This window comes from Hyperolius riggenbachi, chromosome 12 (assembly GCF_040937935.1).
Source record: "Hyperolius riggenbachi isolate aHypRig1 chromosome 12, aHypRig1.pri, whole genome shotgun sequence".
In the NCBI taxonomy this organism is placed as follows: Eukaryota; Metazoa; Chordata; class Amphibia; order Anura; family Hyperoliidae; genus Hyperolius; species Hyperolius riggenbachi.
In genome coordinates, this window is record NC_090657.1 from 9,982,380 (window position 1) to 10,003,761 (window position 21,382).

At 45.8% G+C, this 21,382-nt stretch overlaps 1 protein-coding gene across 1 annotated transcript in view; it reads right to left on the reverse strand.

Annotated features, from left to right (window-relative positions):
- Positions 1 to 3,886: 3,886 nt before the first annotated feature.
- The window catches only part of SRP68 (signal recognition particle 68), a 61,490-nt gene continuing 43,994 nt past the window's right edge, over positions 3,887 to 21,382 (reverse strand). Inside the window, exons 15-16 of the mRNA XM_068263743.1 lie at positions 16,553 to 16,605; positions 3,887 to 4,938 (exon numbers count right to left, since the gene is read on the reverse strand). Coding sequence (XP_068119844.1) covers positions 4,711 to 4,938; positions 16,553 to 16,605 — 281 coding nt within the window. The 3' untranslated portion in view covers positions 3,887 to 4,710. The remainder of the gene's footprint in view (positions 4,939 to 16,552; positions 16,606 to 21,382) is intronic.

Below are 21,382 nucleotides of genomic sequence, written 5' to 3' on the forward strand. Positions count from 1 at the left end.
ATTAGCTTGGCAAGATGGCCACTGCCTAGAATAGGATTTTCTGCTTTTCCTTTATAAAATTCACAGGAATCATTACGTGGATAACACAATACATCTGTCATGTAAGTAGAAGTAGTATTTATCTACTTACATATGTTTTTTATTTCTAGGTTAGCATGAGTGTCGCTTGTTCTTTAAAGGAGAACTGTAGTGAGAGGTACCGTATATACTCGAGTATAAGCCGACTCGAGTATAGGCCGACCCCCCAACTTTTACCAAAAAATCCTGGAAAAAATGATTGATCCGAGTATAGGCCGAGGGTAGGAAATGCAGCAGCATTAATAATAAAAATAATTCCTCCTCCTCATCTGTCTAATCACAAATTGTAATTTGAACTCTCCTGTGTCACCTGTCAAGGTAAATAAGCTCATTTGAAAGCACAGGATGTTAATATGTCTGCTTCCATGAAAGCAGGAAGTAGACGCACTGCAGATGTATTGCAGGATTTTGTATCAGCTGTAACAAAGAATTGTTTTTCTTTACTATCTTAAGGTGCGTATCTTATAGAGCAGAGAGAAAGTACTGAGTTCTGCGTTAAAAGCTATCACTAATGGCAGCGTGCCCCCCTGCACTCCCCCACCGCAATGTGTAAAAAAAGGGAAAAAAAGCTGAGCAGCACTAATGATCACATAACTCCCCCCTCCCCTCCTGCTCGTGGCTATGTGTACAGTAATCTGTGCCCCCTTCCCGTTTGCCGCAATGAGTACAGTAACCCACATGCCCCTCTCCCCCGCTATGTGTAACTTGAGTGCCCACCTCCCCGAGTGCACCTTCCTTCCGCAGAGTGTAAAAAAAAAAAAAAAAAAAAGCTGAGCAGCGCTAATGGTTGATTAACTTCCCCCTCCCGCTCGCCGCAATGTATACAGTAACCCGCATGTCCTCCTCCCCGCTATGTGTAAAGTGCTGTAATCCATGTGACAGTCTCTCCCTGGCAGACTGGAGTGTGTTGCCAACCTTGGAATTGTCCTCCGTGTCCCCCAAGTGTCACCATATGCAGCGCAGCTTTGAGTAACTCACAGTGATCCGCGCTGTGTTCGGATGCCTCTTCCTGCCTGTCGCAGGCTCGTTGCTATGACGCCGCACGTGGTGCACGTGATTGAGTCATAGCAACGAGCCTGCGACAGGCAGGAAGAGGCATCCGAACACAGCGCGGATCAAAGTTACTCAAAGCTGCGCTGCATATGGTGACACTCGGGGGACACGGAGGACAATTCCAAGGTTGGCAACACACTCCAGTCTGCCAGGGAGAGACTGTCACATGGATTACAGCACTTTACACATAGCGGGGAGGAGGACATGCGGGTTACTGTACACATTGCGGCGAGCAGGAGGGGGAAGTTAATCAACCATTAGCGCTGCTCAGCTTTTTTTTTTTTTACACTCTGCGGAAGGAAGGTGCACTCGGGGAGGTGGGCACTCGAGTATAAGCCGAGACCCCCACTTTTGGGCCACTTTTTTGGCCTCAAAAACTCGGCTTATACTCGAGGATATACGGTATATGGAGGCTGCCATAGTTATTTCCTTTTAAGCATTAAAAAGAGCTCCAGGTAAGTTCCGATTTAGTTTTTTGTTACTCCTCAGAGTCCCTTTAAAGGAGAACTATAGAGAGGGGTGTATGGAGGCTGCCATGTTTATTTTCATTTAAAGGGACTCTGAGGAGTGCCCAAAATTAAAAGAATACACTTACCTGGGGCTTCTTCCATCTCAGGGTAGGCGGTGAGGTCCTGCGGCGTCCTCCTGGATCGTCTCCTTCAACCTCTGAGACCCCCCCCCCGTTTTCAGCGTCACCCGGGCCTGCGCAGACCTGTCACACCGGCGTGATGACGCATTGTGTCATCAGGAAGAGCCGGCCGACCCCGGCAGAGGTTGAAGGAGACGATCCAGGAGAACGCCGCACCTACCCTGAGATGGAAGAAGCCCCAGGTAAGTGTATTCTTTTAAGTTTGGGCACTCCTTAGAGTCCCTTTAAATGGAAATAAATATGGCAGCCTCCATACACCTCTCTCTATAGTTCTCTTTTAAAGGGACTCTGAGGAGTAACAAAAAACGAAATCAGAACTTACCTGGAGCTTTCTCCAGCCCATCGTAGGTAGGAAGGTCCTCTGGCGTCCTCCTGGCTCCTCTCTGGGTCCTTACTCAGAAATCGCGACCGGCAACACCGGGGAAGAGTGTCGGGCTGACACTTCGTGAACGGCCATGCTCGTCATCACGCTGGCCGCTACGCGTCACCACGCCGGCCGGCGTGACAGTACTGCGCATCCGAGGTATAGAGTTGGAAAAGCGCACATGTGCGGTACTGTCATGCCGGCCGCCGTGGTGACGACGAGCGTGGCAATTCAGGAAGTGTCAGCCCAACACTCGGCCCCGGTGTCGCCGGTTGTGATTTCTGCGGAGGGACCCAGAGAGGAGCCAGGACGACGCCGGGGGATCTCCCGACCTATGGTGGGCTGGAGAAAGCCCCAGGTCAGTTCCATTTTGTTTTTTTGTTACTCCTCAGAGTCCTTTTAAGCTGGAATTTATTTATTCACTCAAGTATAAGTCTACCCAGCAATGCTAATGGCAGCACTTGTGGACCAGGAAGAATTAACAGCTGCTCTGGTTGCCCAGGAGGGGTTAAAGACTGTACTGCATACAGTATTGCAGCCACTAACCCCTCCAGGGCCCCCAAGTGCAGAAATTATTCACTCCCCTTGCTGCAGCCCAGTACACACACACACACACACACACACACACACACACACACACACACACACACACACACACACACACACACACACACTTCCTTTTTTTAATTGTTGTGGCCAGGACATTCACACCTGTGCTTTCTTGCAATTTCCTTTATCAAGAAAGTGTCACTTACCACTGGGTAAATTGCTGCAAATGGAAATTTTACTAATAGTATAAACATTATTCAGTGTGCTCAGTGTTGCCCGTAACTCATGTATAGGTCGACCCCTATACTTTGATTTAGTGAGTCAGACTTGAATTTCTAGACTTACACTCCAGTATACTTATACACAAGTAAACCAAAAACTGTACTTTCTTCGGCAAGTACAGTCAGCCTTCACAAGATGCGAATGGTGTGTCTATAAGACTGGACTACAAGGAATAAAAGGTAAAATATTTGCTTCATTGCACAGAACTACGGAGTAAGATGAAACAGGTGTACACACAGCTCTCAGTTGCCCCCAAATAAATTCATTTTATTTGCTCTTACATTAATAAAAAAAATCCCTTAACATAAGAGGCGGCCTTTAAACTTATAAGGGCTATGAATGAGGTCCCCTCTCCCATGCTGCGAATAAGGAAGAGTACTGAGCGTTATTAAAGGGAAGGTTCAGGGAGGGTGGGTAAAAAAATAAAAATCAATTTCCACTTACCTGGGGCTTCCTCCAGCCCGTGGCAGGCAGGAGGTGCCCTCGCCGCCGCTCCGCAGGCTCCCGGTGGTCTCCGGTGGCCGACCCGACCTGGCCAGGCCGGGTGCCAGGTCGGGCTCTTCTACGCTCCATTTCCTGGCTCTTCTGCGTCCCACGCGGGCGCGCTGACGTCATCGGACGTCCGCCGGGCTGTACTGCGCAGTAGTAGCAGTAGTTCTGAGCATGCGCAGTACAGCCCGGAGGATGTCCGATGACGTCAGAGCGCCGGCGTGGGACGCAGAAGAGCCTGTCCTTGGAGCGCAGAAGAGCCCGGCCTGGCAGCCGGCCTGGCCAGGTCGGGTCGGCCACCGGAGACCACCGGGAGCCTGCGGAGCGGCGGCGAGGGCACCTCCTGCCTGCCACGGGCTGGAGGAAGCCCCAGGTAAGTGGAAATGATTTTTATTTTTTTACCCACCCTCCCTGAACCTTCCCTTTAACCATAATAAATCTAGTGAAAATAAAGATAAAAGCCTCCGCAAATTGATGGGAGTGAAAATAAAATGCTCCTTTTGCTTTGATTCTTAAAGGACACCCAAAGCGAGAATAAACTAATGAAATAAACGATTGTATCGATCTTCCTTCTCCTAAAAATGACCTTTTTAAGATAATCCAGTTTTATTTTATGTTTAAATCTACTTTTTAAGTTTTAAACGTTTTGTTTTTGCTCAATGACACATTCATTGAAGTATGTCAGAGCTAAAATCTATGAACTATTGACCCTTTTTATCTCTTTCCTGCTCTCAGAAGCCATTTTCTGCTAGGAAAGTGTTTTATAGTTGGAATTTCTTATCAGTGAGGGTCACACTGTAGTCACTTCCTGTCTGAGTCAGGACTGAGTCAGCCACTTACATACCTGATATTTAACTCTTTCAGGCAGAGAAAGAAAAGAAGGAACACAGCATAGATATTTGTGTGCTAGGCACTGTACATACACATGTCTATCTCATCATGTCACATGTCACTTCGGGTATCCTTTAAGAAGGAGTTTACTTTTGATAAGTAGCTCCATCATGGCTGCTGTGCTGTACACAGCAAGGGTCGTTACAACACTGCAAAAGAAAGTGGTCGCTTTGCCGGTAAATTAATGGGAACTGACTTATGATAATAAATTAAAACTCACTGAACTACGTAGGAATGAGTTGTGATTATACCAGCTCAGAATGTCTCAATGCCGAGCTGTAACTGAACAGGGGGGGATACAGAGAACCATTTACTGAGCAGTACCAATACACTAGTCTCAATTATTAGCGTCCCATTAACTGCGGAACCCAAAGATGCCTTTGATGTATCCAGTCAATCCACTCTTTGCCTTCTGCTCCAGCTTATCTTCCAGGGAAGGCAGCATTACATGGTTTAAGGCCAAGTCAAAGAACAGAGGTTTACAGGGAAGTGGATGGAAGTCTGGAGGAAAGTGCACCAGGCGGGCATGCTTGGTAACCAGAGAGGTGTCGAGGGAGAAGTTATCCAGGCGTTCTGAGAGAGGCTGGAAGAGAAAAGAAAAATTGAGGATTAATACAAAAAAACACCCAACAACTGGGGATGGGAGGGATTTATTTAAAGAGAGTCTGAAGCGAGAATAGATCTGGCTTCAGACCTCAAAGCTAGCAGGGGCATGCGTGCCCCTGCTAAAACACAGCTATAGCGCGGCTTAACGGGGGTCCCTGTCCCCCCAAACCCCCTCCGTGCAGCGGGGGAGCGCTTCCTGGTTGGGGCAGGGCTAACCGCCGCAGCCCTGCCCCATGCGCGTCTGTCAGACGCGTATCTCCGCCTCTCCCCCGCCCCTCTCAGTCTTCCTTCGCTGAGAGGGGCGGGGGAGAGGCGGCGATGCGCGTCTGATAGACGGCGCTGAGAGGCAGGGCTGCAGCCGTTAGCCCTGCCTCCAGGAAGAAGAATACGAGCAACCATTTTCCGACCAACTTTTGCGGGGGGTGGGTTGGGGGTGAAGGGACCCCCGTTAAGCCGCGGGATAGCGGCGTTTTAGCAGGGGCACACATGCCCCTGCTATATATAAGACCTGAAGCGAGATTTAGTCTCGCTTCAGTGTCTCTTTCAAGGCCTCCCAGGGTGAAAATGCTTAGGTTGGTTTGCCATCTTAAAACAGAAGGAATTTCAATAATTCCACTTTAAAGCGGATCCAAGATGAAAAACTATGACAAGTAACTTGTCTATATATCTTATCAAAAGTTTAGATAGTTTACACAGCATATCTAGCTGCAAACAGCTTCAACAGTGTATGATTATTTATTCCTGTGATACGAGAGCAGCCATGTTCTGTTTGTCACATTACACACAGGCAAGCTGCAACTGCATCTCCAGCCCTCAGCTCACTCCCCTCTCCTCCTCCCTCCTCCCCTCTGCCTCTGAAATCTCTGGCTAGTAACCTCTTCCTCCTGCTCAGACTGAGCTCCCATAAGCCCTTGCTACTAAGGCTGAGAGTGCCAAGGCTCTCTGGAGAAGCTGTGGGCGAGGCTTGTTTAGTTTATAGGGAATTAGAGTATTAAAAAAAAAGTATTTGGCTTGAGGAATGCCCTATAAACTATATGCAAGGAACACAATGATGCAATGAGTAAAAATTTATCTCGGATCCACTTTAAAGAGAAACCGTGACCAAGAATTGAACCTCATCCCAATCAGTAGCTGATACCCCCTTTCCTATAAGAAATCCTTTCCTTTTCTCAAACGGATCATCAGGGGGCGCTGTATGGCTGATATTGTGGTGAAACCCCTCCCACAGTGTGATGTCAGGATCAAGGTCCTGACGGTTTCCTGTCTGTGAACCTTGCTGCATTGTGGGAAATAGCAGTTTACAGCGGTTTCCAACTGCCACAAAAGCAAGCAGCATCTCTTTCCAGTGACATCACCTGCCAGCAGTACAAATGTCACCGTGTGATAAATGTCAGAAAGTAAATCAGGGAGAGGAAAGATATTACAATGGGCAAACACTGACTAAATAATTTATACAAAATTATTGTAAAAATGAAGCACTTTTTTTATTACATTATTTACACCAGAGTTCCTCTAAGTGAACATCTGAGGTTACCCACAATGCACTGCTACTGAATATGCAAATTAGCACTTTATGCCCCTGAAAGCCAGGCTAGCATCCAGAACCTCTGGTGTCTAGCAAGCCTATAGCTTAACATTTTACTCAACCCCACATGCAGACAGCCTGTTTCAGACTTTTGGTCCTCATCAGTGCATGGCATGGATTGATATGGCTGTATGGGATAGGGCTTGGACCAGTACAACACAGTAACCTAGCAGCTCGGGGTGACCTAAAACCACAAAAAGAGTATAGCGAACTAAAAGAGACCAAAAAGCCCTCCCACTAAAAAAAGCAATGCTTAGGTTGGTTTGCCTTCTTAAAAACAGAAGGAATTTACAATAATCCAGCTTTAAAGGACACCCGAAGTGACATGTGACATGATGAGATAGACGTGTGTATGTACAGTGCCTAGCACACAAATAACTATGCTGTGTTCCTTTTTTTCTTTCTCTGCCTGAAAGAGTTAAATATCAGGTATGTAAGTGGCTGACTCAGTCCTGACTAAGACAGGAAGTGACTGCAGTGTGACCCTCACTGATAAGAAATTCCTTAAAGGGAACCTAAACTGAGAAGGATATGGATTTTTCCTTTTAAAATAATAACAGTTGCCTGACTCCTACTGCTGATCCTGTGTCTCTAATACTTTTAGTCACAGCCCCTCAACAAGCATCCAGATCAGGTGCTCTGACTGAAGTCAGACTGGATTAGCTGCATGCTTGTTTCAGGGTTGTGATTCAGACACTACTGCAACTAAAGAGATCAGCAGGGCTGCCAGGCAACTGGTATTGTTTTAGGGCTCGTTTCCACTATCGCGAATCTGCATGCGTCCAACGCATGCAGATCCGCACATGTAATACAAGTGGATGGGCCTGTTTCCACTGTAGCGTTGTTGAGGTGCGTTTTTTTCAGCGTGAAAAAAACGCACAAAAGAGCCAACGATTTCGCCTGCGTCGGGAATCCGTGCGAATCGCCGCTAATGTATTTAATAGTAAAAACGCATGCGTTTGTTACATGCGTTTTTACCCGCGATTTCGCGTGCGATTTCGCACCTTTTTCAATTTTATTTAGCCCTGGCAGTGTCATGGTTAATTTCGCATGGCACCCTGCCATGCGAAATCGCAGGCGAAATCGCGGGTAAAAACGCATGTGGAAACGAATCCGCATGCGTTTTTACAAGCGTCGGAATGCGGCCGAAATCGCGTCGCAACAGTGGAAACAAGCCCTAAAAGGAAACATTCATATCCCTCTCAGTTTAGGTTCCCTTTAACCTCCCTGGCGGTAAGCGGGCTATGCCGCGCAGGAGGATTTCTCAGGCCCTGCTGGGCCGATTTGCAGACTTTTTTTTTGCAACACGCAGCTAGCACTTTGCTAGCTGCATGTGCACTCTGATCGCCGCCGCTCCGCGCCGATTAGCCGCTGCCACTCGCCGCGCCGCCCCCCCCCCCTCCCAGACCCAGTGCGCTCGCTGGCCAATCAGTGCCAGGCAGCGCTGAGGGGTTGATCGGGACTCCCAATGACGTCACGACGTCGATGACGTCATGCCGCCCGTCGGGGGAAGCCCTCCAGGAAATCCCATTCTTTGAGGCGATCAAAGAGGGCAGGGGGATGCCGCTGCCCAGGGCTCGCTACATGATTTAAACATTTTTTTTTTAAACTGCTCTGCTGCCCCCTGGCGGTTTTTAATAGACCGCCAGGGGGGTTAAGACACTTTCCTAGTAGAAAATGGTTTCTGAGAGCAGGTGAGAGATAAAAAGGCTCAATAGTTCATAATTTTAGCTCTGGTATACTCCAATGACTGTGTCATTGAGCAAAAACAATAAAACAGTTAAAACTTAAAAAGTAGATTTAAACATAAAACTGTGGACTATCTTAAAAAGTCATTTTTAGGAGAAGGAAGATAGATACAATCGTTTATTTCATTTGTTTATTTTCGCCTCGGGTGTCCTTTAACCACTTCACAACTGAGGGATTTTACCCCTTGAACACCAGAGCAATTTTCACCTTTCAGCGCTCCTTCCATTCATTCGTCTATAACTTTAACATTACTTATCACAATGAAATTAACTATATCTTGTTTTTTTCGCCACCAATTAGGCTTTCTTTAGGTGGGACATTATGCCAATAATTATTTTATTCTAAATGTGTTTTAATGGGAAAATAGGAAAAAATGTGGGGAAAAAAAAAAACATTTTTCAGTTTTGGGCCATTATAGTTTTTAAATAATGCATGCTACTGTAATTAAAACCCATGAAATGTATTTGCCCATTTGTCCCGGTTATAAAACCATTTAAATTACGTCCCTATCACAATGTTTGGCGCAAATATTTTATTTGGAAATAAAGGTGCATTTTTTCAGTTGTGTCCATCACTAATTACAAGCCCATAGTTTATAAAGTTAGTGTTATACCCTCTTGACAAATATTTAAAAAGTTCAGTCCCTAAGGTAACTATTTATGTATTTTTTTATTGTAATTTGTTTTTTATTACAAAAACAAACAAACTGGGGAGTGTGGGAGGTAATGAGTTAATTTATAGTGTAAAACTAATGTATTTGTATATGAAAAATGCTTTAGGGTGTAGTTTTACTATTTGGCCACAAGATGGCAGCAGTAACTTTTAGCTCATGCGACCTGTAAGCATCGGAAGTACGCTTACAGGAAGAGCAATGAGGCTGGGAAACTTTTTTTCTCCACAATGATCGTGCTGCTTCTCATAGTAGCAGCCGATCATTGCGGGGGGCCTAGATCAACGAACGGGAATGTTTTTCCCCGTTCATTGACCTCCGGGCGAGTGGCCGGCGGCGTGCGGGAGCGCGCGCACGAGCGAGCAGGAGCACGGACAGCGTCGGGAGGTGTGGATATCTCCGACCCTGGTGTTGACAGGGCGGAAAAAGGGGCGGAGATATCCGCACCTGTGGGGGTAAAGTGGTTAAGTGAACATCTGTGGTTACCCACAATGCACCAGTACTGAATATGCAAATTATCTCTTTATGGCTTTGAAAGCCAGGCTAGCATCCAGAACCGCTGGTGTCCAGCAAGCCTATAGCTTTAAATTTTACACAGTCACACCAACCCCACATGTAGACAGCCTGTTTTGGACTTATATAATTTGAAAATGGACCAATCGATTTAAACAAGATCCGCCCTTTCCTCTGCCACCACCAAACTCCTCATCCATGCCCTCAATTTCCCGGCTTGACTACTGCAATGCCCTTCTGTCTGCACTCCCTATGACCCGAATTGCCTCGCTGCAGTCCATCATGAATGCGGCAGCCAGAATTATCCACTGCTCCCATCGCTCCACCAGGGCGGCTCCCCTCCGTGAATCCCTCCACTGGCTTCCTATCCAGTCCAGAATCAGATTCAAGATACTGTGTCTAACCTACAAATCTGTCCACAAAACCTGTCCAACCTACATTTCTGATCTTACTCAGAGGTACACACCTAGCCGCTCACTCCGCTCTTCCAATGAACTACGCCTGATCGCCCCCCGCATCACCCAGTCCCATGCACGCCTCCAGGACTTCTCAAGAGCTGCTCCAACACTATAGAACGTCCTACCTCCACCCATTAGGGTTCATCCCTTCTTCAACATCTTCCAAGAAGGCCCTGAAAACTCGCCTTTTCACTCTGGCCTACCACCCCTCACGAGTGCTCTAAACGTACAGCTCAAGTCTGGTCCCCTACCTCTCCCTCTAGATTGTAAGCCTTTGGGTAGGGTCCTCCTCTTGTGTCCTACCTGATCACGCACCTCCATTACTGTGCACCCATGCTATGCATCTGAGTGAACCTAACTTGCCTAATCTCCATGCTCCATCCAGTGACTGACTAAGCATTACCTTGTACTCATACTGTGCTGCATGATCTGGTCTTTCTTGTATTCCTGTATTGTCATTTTGCTGTATGTCACCCCTAAATATTGTCTGTATCCCTATTTATTGTCCAGCGCTGCGTAATATGTTGATTACTTTATAAATACACTAAACAAACAACCCCGGGTGGGAGTTTATTGGTCCAATTTCAAACTGCATATATTTGCAGAAAAAATTAACATATGTGCATAAACTCAGAAGTATTTGCATTTCTTTGATCATCCCTATTGCCCGAGTACCACATTACCCTTTTGATAAAGTATCTACAGAACAGTCCGAAAGAAAGACTATGGGCTGTCTGGGTGTAGGCAGATATTACTTTTTCACACTTCTTGTTGAGAGATCTGCCCACATATGGCCTTCAATCTGCAACTTGTGAGACATTGCGGAGTAATCCTCTCAGAAGCTGACTAGATTGAGGCTAGTTTCGATTTTCCTGCTCAATGAGACTCTAGGGTGAGGTTCAGGCTATTTCAGGACTTCCCAATGCAAATGAATGATTTTTCTCAAGAGATGGGAAGCGGTAATAGGTTATGCATGCCTGAAGGCTGAGTCAGAAGATTAACATCCTAATGCAGAGCACTTTCTCAGGATAGCAAAGCATCGTACACACAAGAGGTTCCTCACAGTTAAGCCTTATGAAAACATTAGGACTACCCAGCGGGTATTGGGACTCCACCCCTTGGTCAACAGTTCAGGGCGGAGTCTTTACTGAGTAGTCACTAGCCTGCAGGCTAGCACTGCTTATATAGGGAGGGAGGGGGGGGGGAGAGGCGGTCAACATGATGAAAATAGTTAGATAAGGACTCTGGATAGTCCAGGCTTCCTGTGTCCTCCTCGCCCGGACCCTCTGAACATATGAGACAAGAGCACAAGTTCTTGTGGCACTGCGCAAATACAGCTGTGCCTGCACAGCAAGCTGAAGTAACTTGTCCACGAGTGGCACCATGCTACTGCGCAGGCACGGTCGTACTTACACGGGCGCAGTACGGCCATGCTGGTGCACAAAGGGGAGAGCGGCCACAAAGTAAATGAGGGTCTTACCCAGTGGCAGTGCGGTCGAGGAGGGAGTAAGAAGCACCGGGCAGCGATTTTTAATGGTGGATGTAGAATCAATGGCAATGATTCACAAAGCTTTTTCACCTGTTTTCACCTTATCTATGTAACATTTTTAAAGATAACCAGATAATGAAAACCGGGATAATGAAAGATTTATACATACCTGGAGCTTCCTCCAGCCCCATGCGGCTGGATCGCTCCCGCGCCGCCGTTCTTCCGATGTCTGCAGCTACGAGAACCGGTTCTGTCACTGGCGTCATCGGCTCCAGTCTACGCAGGAGAAGTGCGCCCTCTACGTATCTCTCCAGCAGCTGCTGGAGAGATACGCAAATAGCGCAGTTCAGTTACGCTTAGACTGGCTCCGACAGACGGCCGTGCCGGGACCCGGTTCTCATAGCTGCAGACATCGGAGGGCGGCGGCGTGGGAGCGATCCAGGCGCATGGGGCTGGAGGAAGCTCCAGGTATGTATAAATCTTTTTCATTATTCCGTCTCTGGTTCACTTTAAAGGATACCCGAAGTGACATGATGAGACAGACCTGTGTATGTACAGTGCCTAGCACACTAATAACTAGGCTGTGTTCCTTTTTTTCTTTCTCTGCCTGAAAGAGTTAAATATCAGGTATGGAAGTGGCTGACTCAGTCCTGACTCAGACAGGAAGTGACTACAGTGTGACCCTCACTGATAAGAAATTCCACTTTTTATCTTTCTTGCTCTCAGAAGCCATTTTCTGCTTGGAAAGTGTTCTATAGTTGGAATTTGTTATCAGTTAGGGTCACACTGTAGTCACTTCCTGTCTGAGTCAGGACTGAGTCAGCCACTTACATACCTGATATTTAACTCGTTCAGGCAGAGAAAGAAAAAAAAGAACACAGCCTAGTTATTAGTGTGCTTGGCACTGTACATACACATGTCTATCTCATCATGTCACATGTCACGTTGGGTATCCTTTAAGCTCCCAGAGCTAAAAAAGAGCAAAAATATAATATAATTAAAGGTAAGAAAAGTAATATTGAAATTAAGTAAATCGGGAGCAACTTACTTTGAGTGAATATTTTGCTTGTAAATGTGCTGAAAGGTTATATTTACCACTTAAAGTGAACCTTAAGTGAGAAAAAAAATTGAGTTTTACTCACCTGGGGCTTACCTCAGCCCCCTGCAGCTGATCGGTGCCAACGACGAGTCGCTCTGATGCTCCGGGTCCCGCTGGCGGCCACTTCCGGTTTCGCCGTCAGGACCCGTCAGGCTGGGGAACGCGGCTGATACTACGCGTTCCCTGCCAAAATAACACCCCTATGCGGCCATATGTCCGCATAGGCACCCGTATGCGGACATATGGCCGCATAGGGGTGCTATTTTGGCTGGGAACGCGTAGTATCAGCCGCGTTCCCCAGCCTGACGGGTCCTGACGGCGAAACCGGAAGTGGCCGCCAGCGGGACCCGGAGCATCAGAGCGACTCGTCGTGGGCACCGATCAGCTGCAGGGGGCTGAGGTAAGCCCCAGGTGAGTAAAACTCAATTTTTTTTTTCTCACTTAAGGTTCACTTTAAGTGAGCAGTCATTTATGAGAAGTTTTGAGACTAGAGCCCTATGTCCTAAAACCTACAGCAGCACTAATTAGGATGTAGAATCTACATCCTGAAACAATAAGCAGCTAAGTAGCTTTGTCTTTGGTCAGGTGAGCTTAAAAGGGGTTCTCTGGCGGTGGTAAAAAAAAACCTCCTTTAAAAAGTTGACACTTAATTGGGGGCTTCTATCAGCCCCTTGCAGCTGTAATGTCCAGTACCGTCCTGCTACGATCCTCGGATCCCCGCCGACGGTCCAATAGTCGTCTAACTAGACGAATATTGGACCTCTAACTAGACGAATAGTGCTCGCTCCCGCGTGCGTCATCGGGAGCTTACTGCGCAGGCCCGATGACGCGCGCGGGAGCCACGGCTACGCAGCCTAATCAGACGCGTGATTAGACCGGGACCAGCGGCAGGGAACGAAGCACTGTAGAAGGACGACGCGGGACATGACAACTGCAGGGGGCCAGACAGAAGCCCAAGGTAAGTGTCGGTTTTTGTTTTTTCAACACCACCAACGACAACCCTTTTAAAGAAAACCTGTAACTAAAAAAAGTTCCCCTGAAGGGTACTCACATCGGGTGGGGGAAGCCTTCGGATTCCATCGAGGCTTCCCCCATCCTCCTGTGTCCCACGGTGGCAGCGATAAAGCTCCCCGAATGGCGGAGATGTAAATATTTACCTTGCCGGCTCCAGCGCAGGCGCAGTATCGGCTCTCCGCTCGAAGATAGGCGGAAATAGTCAATCTCTGTCGGAACGCTCTACTGTCTCCTGCACCTGTGCAGTAGAGCGGACCCGACAGACATCAGCTATTTCCGCCTATCCCCGATCGGAGCCGCAACAGCGCCCCCGCTGAAACCAGGGAAGGTAAATATTGCACAGCCTGACAAATTGTCAGCTGTGCGTTCCGTGGGCTGCAGCGAGACCGCCGTGGGACACAAGATGACCGAGGAAGCCTCGATAGGATCCGGAGGCTTCCCCCTACCGAGGGGAGTACCCATCAAGGGTCATCGTAACAGAGTCTCTTTAACCTCCCTGGCGTTCAATTTCCCCATTATTTCTGTGCAAAAAGTGATCCAATTAATTTCCATAACCTTTTTTTTTTCCTGTAACTTGCGAAAATGTGTCAAGCAAGGGTCTAGTATACAGTTCAGAGTAGTGACATGTTTGCACAACAATACTGTTCACAGCAGGTTTTGTATTGACGTGTATAACCATCAATACCGCTAGTGGGGTTAAGTTTTTGAGCTTGAATACATACTGTAAACATTCTAAATTTCAAATAGGCACATCCATCTATTTCCATACAGGTCATGCGCCACAGGAAAGTGTAAGCTACAATTAAAATATTTAAACCTAGAACTCTGCACTTGCTCGGTTATTCACAATATAAGTAAACGTGTATTCTGGAAGTACTGAAGTGTCTTTTTCAAATGACTTGTTAAAGAGGATCTGTAACGTCAAAAGATCCCCTGGGGGGTACTCATCTCGTGTGGGGGAAGCCTCCGGATTCTAATGAGGCTTCCCACGCCGTCCTCCATCCCTCAGGGGTCTCGCTGTAGCCCTCCATGCAGCGGTGACGTCAATATTTACCTTCCTGGCTCCTGCGCAGGCGCTCTGACGGCTGTCGGCTCCGAAGTAGGCGGAAATACCCGATCGCCGTCGGGTCTGCTCTACTGCGCAGGCGCAAGTTTCCGGCGCCTGCGCAGTAGAGCGGACCCGACTGAGATCGGGTATTTCCGTGTAGTTTGGAGCCGAGAGCAGCCACAGCGCCCCCGCTGGAGCCAGCAAAGGTAAATATTGAAATGACAGTCGGCACAGTCGCCGGCTGTTCGGAGGGCTGCAGCGAGACCCCCGTGGGACAGAGGACGGCGCGGGAAGCCTCATTAGGATCCGGAGGCTTCCCCCACCCGAGGTGAGTACCCCCCAGGGGAGGTTTTTGACGTTACAGAGTCTCTTTAAAATAAGACAGGACAAGATGCTTGGATACTGGTGAATAAAACTACCTCTATGCAGCAGTAGTGTAATTACAATTCAAGGGACCCCCAGAGAAACTTTTATGGGACCATCCCTATTTACACCCCCTTCCCTTGCCTGTCCTTGGTCCTCTGTATGGCTTTGGGGCCCATCTGACAGGGATCATAAAACAAACAACGAAGTGTGGCCATCATGATCTTCAAACCCATACCACAAAAAACACCTGATCTGAAGTATAGTCACAGTGTTCTCCCCAGGCTCTTTTAGTCAGGTGCTGCACCCGGCTAGTTTTGGTGAGCACCCGGCTGTCATCAGCTCACCTCCTCCTATGCTCTAAGTAGAGTTGTGCACAGAAGCACCAGCCCTACATTCTCTAATCATGCCCCACCCGGCTACTTTTTCATGCCACCCGGTTGGAAAAAATTTCAGGGGAGAACACAGAATCCCCTGTATCGGAGAAAAGGAAGGTTGTTAGTTGGGGTCCCAAAAAAGCACTGGGCCCTCCTCCCCCTCTATGTAGCTTTGACTAATTAGATTATATATGTACATGTTTGGTGGGCTGTACTTGGGTATGGTAAAATAGAGAAAGCAGCCGGGTCAGCCATACCATGCCAGGAAAAAGACACACATACCATATATAAGTAGATAACTACTTGCTCAACTTACATAACATGTATTTTACTGTCCACGCTTTGATTTCAGCGAATTTTATATTGAAAATAAAGGCAATTATAATACTAGCATTTGCCATCTTGATTCCCTCTGACTGAAGCCAATACTGATGTCATTTCCTTCCTTACTCTTTTTCTCCTAGAATCTGCACTGTCATCTGTGGCTTTGTGAACATGCGTGCACAGCAAGATCAGATTTCCGCCTCGTGTCACACTGAACTGTCCTCAGCCAATCAGTGAGGAGCAGGCATGTGGGAGGGGAAATGACAAGGGGGGGGGGGGGGGAGGAAGAGAATCACTTGTGTGCTGAGTTGTACTGCCCTGCAGCGAGGCCTTACAGCCCGTGGCCCCTAAAAGCGGGTTAAAACCCTGACATAAAATTCAATAAAAACATGTTTTCCTACTTTTTATATGCCATACGGTTATCATATTTGCATTTGTGCATAAATATTATTTATTTATAAGTTATAGGTTCCCAAAAGTACAGTTTTTTGCTTTGTGAGCTGACTGCATTTTATTAATAACTGGTTTTATTCATTCATTCAGTCAGGCAGACATGCTTTGACTCTCTCTCTGTGTCCAGGAGCTTCTGCACAGTCAGAGAATGTGTCACATTCCACACTTGATACGTTTAAGTAAACACAAGATTACATTGTGAATTATAACATTCGGATTCAGCAGGGAAGCTTCTAAGTGTTTAACTCTTTGAATGATGTTCTAGTAAAAAAAAATAATGCTGGTTGTATATAATATGCTGAGAATAATCTATTAGAGCAAAGAAGAAATTCTGGGTTATATTCCACTTTAAGTGGTTAAGAAGAAAGCATCTAAAGTGAAAAATTCCTTTTAGGATTCTACTGCTGCGGGAATTTCATTACCTACTGAGTTTTTTATATCAGACTTACCTTATTATCTTTTGTCTGAGAGGGGGAGGTCTCTTCTGTGACATCTGTAGAGTCTGTATATCAAGAAAGAGAGAAAAAAATAAGCTCTTGAAGGCCTGAATCAAATCTTTATAAGACAACTAAAGACTAATTCCACTTAGGCCCGGAATCCACTAGGGGCGCTTTGTGATGCGAGAAGCTCTTGCTAATGTAATGCTATGGGTGTGCTCTCACTGGAGCGATGTGATTTTATAAAAATCCCCCATAGCATTGCATTAGCAAGAGCTTTACAAATCACTGGTGCTTAGAAAAGGCTTCTCATGGGTTTGAGCCCTTAAAGTGAACCGAGCACCTTTTTTATCATTCAGGACATTTCTATAGCACATGAAAAATGCATGCCAACAATCTGTTTCATTATTAAAATAAACTTTCATTTACCTTTGTATTTTACAATCAAAGTAGCAGTATTAAGCCTGTTTCAGCAGACCTGACTGTCCGCAGAGCTCTCAGGACGCTAATTCTTTTATTGAGCTAATTACCCATAAGTAAACATTAGATTTTCTCTCAAAGGGGGTGAGTAATTAGGACTGTTTGACACACACTAGGTCTTTGAAGAAACAGCCCTTCTGGGTAATTAGCTCAATAAAAGAATTAGCGTCCTGAGAGCTCTGCGGACAGTCAGGTCTGCTGAAACAGGCTTAATACTGCTACTTTGATTGTAAAATACAAAGGTAAATGAAAGTTTATTTTAACCACTTAAGCCCGAAGGGTTGAAATTTTTTTACATCCGAGCAACTTTCACCCCCCATTTATTTGCCAATAACTTTATCACTACTCATCACAATTAATTGATCTATATCTTGTTTTTTCCGCCACCAATTAGGCTTTCTGTGGGTGGTATATTTTGCTAAGAGCCACTTTACTGTAAATGCATTTTAACAGGAAGAATAAGAAAAAAATGGAAAAAATTCATTATTTCTCAGTTTTCAGCCATTATAGTTTTAAAATAATACATGCCTCCATAATTAAAACTCACGTATTGTATTTGCCCATATGTCCCGGGTATTTCACCGTTAAAATTATGTCCCTATCACAATGTATGGCGACAATATTTTATTTGGAAATAAAGGTGCATTTTTTCCGTTTTGCGTCCATCACTGTTTAGAAGCCCATAATTTATTAAATCCTATTGATATACTCCTTTGACATGAATATTTAAAAAGTTCAGACCCTTAGGTAACTATTTATGTTTTTTTTTTTTTATTATTGTAATTTTTTTTTTTTTTTTTATGTAAACTTGTATGTAGGTATTTTTTGGTGTGGGAGGTAAACAGGGTTTTTTTTAATATATTTATAGGTTTATTCTTAAAACTTTTTTTTTTTGGGTGTAATTTGCTATTTGGCCACAAGATGGCCAGAATCAAAAAGTCCTGGGAGCGATCGATCTCGCTCCCAGGCAGAAGAAAAGAGACCAGAGCTCAGAAAAGCTGCAGCGTCTGAAGAGACGCTGTCGGCTTTTCTCCGGGGGGTCCGATCAGCGAAAGGGATTTATAATCCCTTTCACTGATCGGTGGGCTAGCGGCCAGTAGCGGGGGCGCGCACGGGGGGGGGGGGGGGGGGGGGAGTGTGCGCAGTCCAACTGGACGAGAAATCTCGTCCAGTTGGGCTTAAGTGGTTAATAATGAAACAGATTTTTGGCATGCATTTTTCATGTGCTATAGAAATGTCCTGAGTGCTAAAAAGGTGCTCGGTTCACTTTAAGATACTTATAACTTGAATTTGACGCAAGTAAAACTTCACAATAACTTAATTGCTACAGACACGTCTGTGTTCCTGAAAGGCGTTTTGTCATTTAAGTTATTGAAGTGTTTTTGAAAATGTATAGCCGGCTGAAAATTTAGATTCAACCCAGTTAAAGCTAAAATTGCATTTTTTGTGTACTTTTTGCTGAGTGTAAAGAGTTTACAAACTCCACATCTTACTCCATCCATGGCTAATTGCTGCTCAGAGTAGGAGCTTGTTACTCGCTTTCCATGCTTGGACTAGGTCACTGGACTGGCAAGAAACCTTTGACACTTCCACATCTCGTTCTCTATGAGGAACCTTACGGAATAACAATGTTTTACACGCTTACACTTAAAGTGCATTGCATAATTGTGTTCCTTTCATATAGTTTATAGGGCATTCCTCATGCCAAATACTTTTTTTGTTTTATTACTCTAAATCCCTATAACTGAACAAGCCTTGCCCACAGCTTCTCCAAAACACCAAGGCACTCAGACCCATGTAAGCAAGGGCGTATGGGAGCTCAGTCTGGGCAGGAGGAGGTTACTAGCCAGAGATTTCAGAGGCAGAGGGGAGTGAATATTTCACAGGCTGAGGGGTGGAGATGCAGTTGCAGATTACCTGTGTAATGGTGACAAACAGAACATGGCTGCTGTCATTGTATCACAGGAATAAATCATCATACACTTTTGAAGCAGTTTGCAGCTAGATTTGCTGTGTTAACTATCTAAACTTTAGATAAGATATATAGACAAGTTACTAGTTATAGTTAGTTTTTCATCTCGGAGTCCCTTTAAGCAAGCTGAAATAATGTCTGACATCTATACCTGCAATGTATAGAGCTGAATCGAAGTGGTTTCTTTTCTCTCAGTAGTAGTAGAGACTACTTTCATAGCAGCAAGAGAAACTCTACAGTGATTGTCCATAAAGACAAAAAGTGACATATTTATTGAGGTTTTAACCCTTTAGCAGTCAATGTATTTAGAGGCTTGCAAGTGCTCCAGGTCACTTTATTTTAGCACTTTGTTCATATCTTATTTGTTACATTTGCTTGCTACTAAATAGTACTGCTGTAATGCATATTTATGGCCACTTGTCACTAGGGGGCAGGAGGAGACAATAACAGAGGATTTCTGTCTTCAGTTTCTGTATTTTCTGCAAGTAGAGAGATATCAATGCATTCCAAGAAGTAACAGCACAACGAGTTCTGCCGACTGAGGTCAAAAAGCAGATAAAGATAACTTCACTGAAGCTGCTAATGGTATAATAAGCATATGTTGCTGGGCACAATGTTATGGTGAATCGCTGTACACACTGGGGAAGTCTCTTGGGTGACATCACCCTATGTAAGGCTTCATTCCACTGCACTGTTAACACACTATACAGTGCTCATTTTAACAATGAGATTTAGGACTGCATTTGTGATTGAAGCAATACCCTCTCAACCGCCTGACCATACATGAGAATGCATTACAGTAGAGGCCAGTGTGTGGTCAGGTGTAAAAAGAGGGAAGGGGTTATTAAATATTTATCTTCATAATACACTGGCTTTATTCAGAAAGGTGCTATCCCACCAAGTTCTTTAAAGAAAACCTGTATTGAGAAAAACCTCCCCTGGGGGGTGCTCACCTGGGGTGGGGGAAGCCTCCGGATCCTATTGAGGCTTCCCCCGTCCTCCTGTGTCCCACGGCAGCGGAGATAAAGCTCCCCGAACAGCAGGGATGTAAATATTTACCTTTCCTGGCTCCAGCGGGGGCGCTGTTGCGGCTTTCCGCACGGAAATAGACGAAAATAGCCGATCGCTGTCGGGCCTCTACTGCGCAGGCACAAGTTTCCTGCACCTGTGCAGTAGAGCAGACCCGACGGAGATTGGCTATTTTCGCCTATCTCTGTGCTGAAAGCCGCAACAGCGCCCCCGCTGGAGCCAGGAGAGGTAAATAAATCAGCGCTTATCGAGGGAGGATTCTGGGACACTTCGGGGAGTCAGCGCTGGACTGTCTGCAGCTACAGGGGAGGGGGGAGCCTCATTGGGACCCTGAGGTTTCCCCATCCCGAGGTGAGTACCCCCCCCCCCCCCCCCTCAGGGGAACTTTTTTTTGTTACAGGGTCTCTTTAATATTGTCCAAGAATAATTTATTTTTTGGTCAGTGGAGCTTCATGGCACTCCTTTCCATGTACTTTACACACAATCAGCATGACCCACTGGTTTTCATCCACACATCGTTCGGCATACTCAGTTTTGGTCCAAGAGCTTATCCTATAGCCATGATTTAACACTTACCTTGGGTGCTCGTAGACTCAGGATTTAATTCATGGTGAATTATTGGTTTGCGAAAAAGTGGTCTTGGAGCTGCAAATCAGGCATTCCATTTGTGGGAAACATACTACGCATCAGTATGCCCGTTTTTAGTATGTACTGTTAATTAAATTGGGACTGGACAATAGTGTTGTCTTCTCCATATTGCCAATGGATCTTAGTTTTGCAAACTGTTTATGTAGCTTTTTGACCATAGCTTCAAACGGAAAACAAGGAACACTTCCAGGGAATCAGAACAAATACATGCACACAATGCACAAGATGAATGATGCACTGCATTGTTCAATATAGAGAACATAATGTGATCTTAAAGCGGATCCGAGATGAAAAACTAACTACAACAAGTAACTTGTCTATATATCTTATCTAAAGTTTAGATAGTTTACACAGCAAATCTAGCTGCATAGAGCTTCAAAAGTTTATGATTATTTCTTCCTGTGATACAATGAAGGCAGCCATGTTCTGTTTGTCACCTTGTCACAGGTTGAGGGCTGGAGATGCTATCAGCTTGCCGGTGTGTAAATTCAGTCCTCTCTCTTCCTCCCCTCTGCCTCTCAAATCTCTGGCTAGTAACCTCCTCCCCCTCCTGCCCAGACTGAGCTCCCATAAGCCCTTGCTACAGTGTCAAGGCACAAAAGGAGCTGTGGGCGAGGCTTGTTTAGTTTATAGGGAATTAGAGTATTAAAACAAAAAAAAAGTATTTGGCTTGAGGAATGCCCTATAAACTGTATGAAAGGAACACAATTATG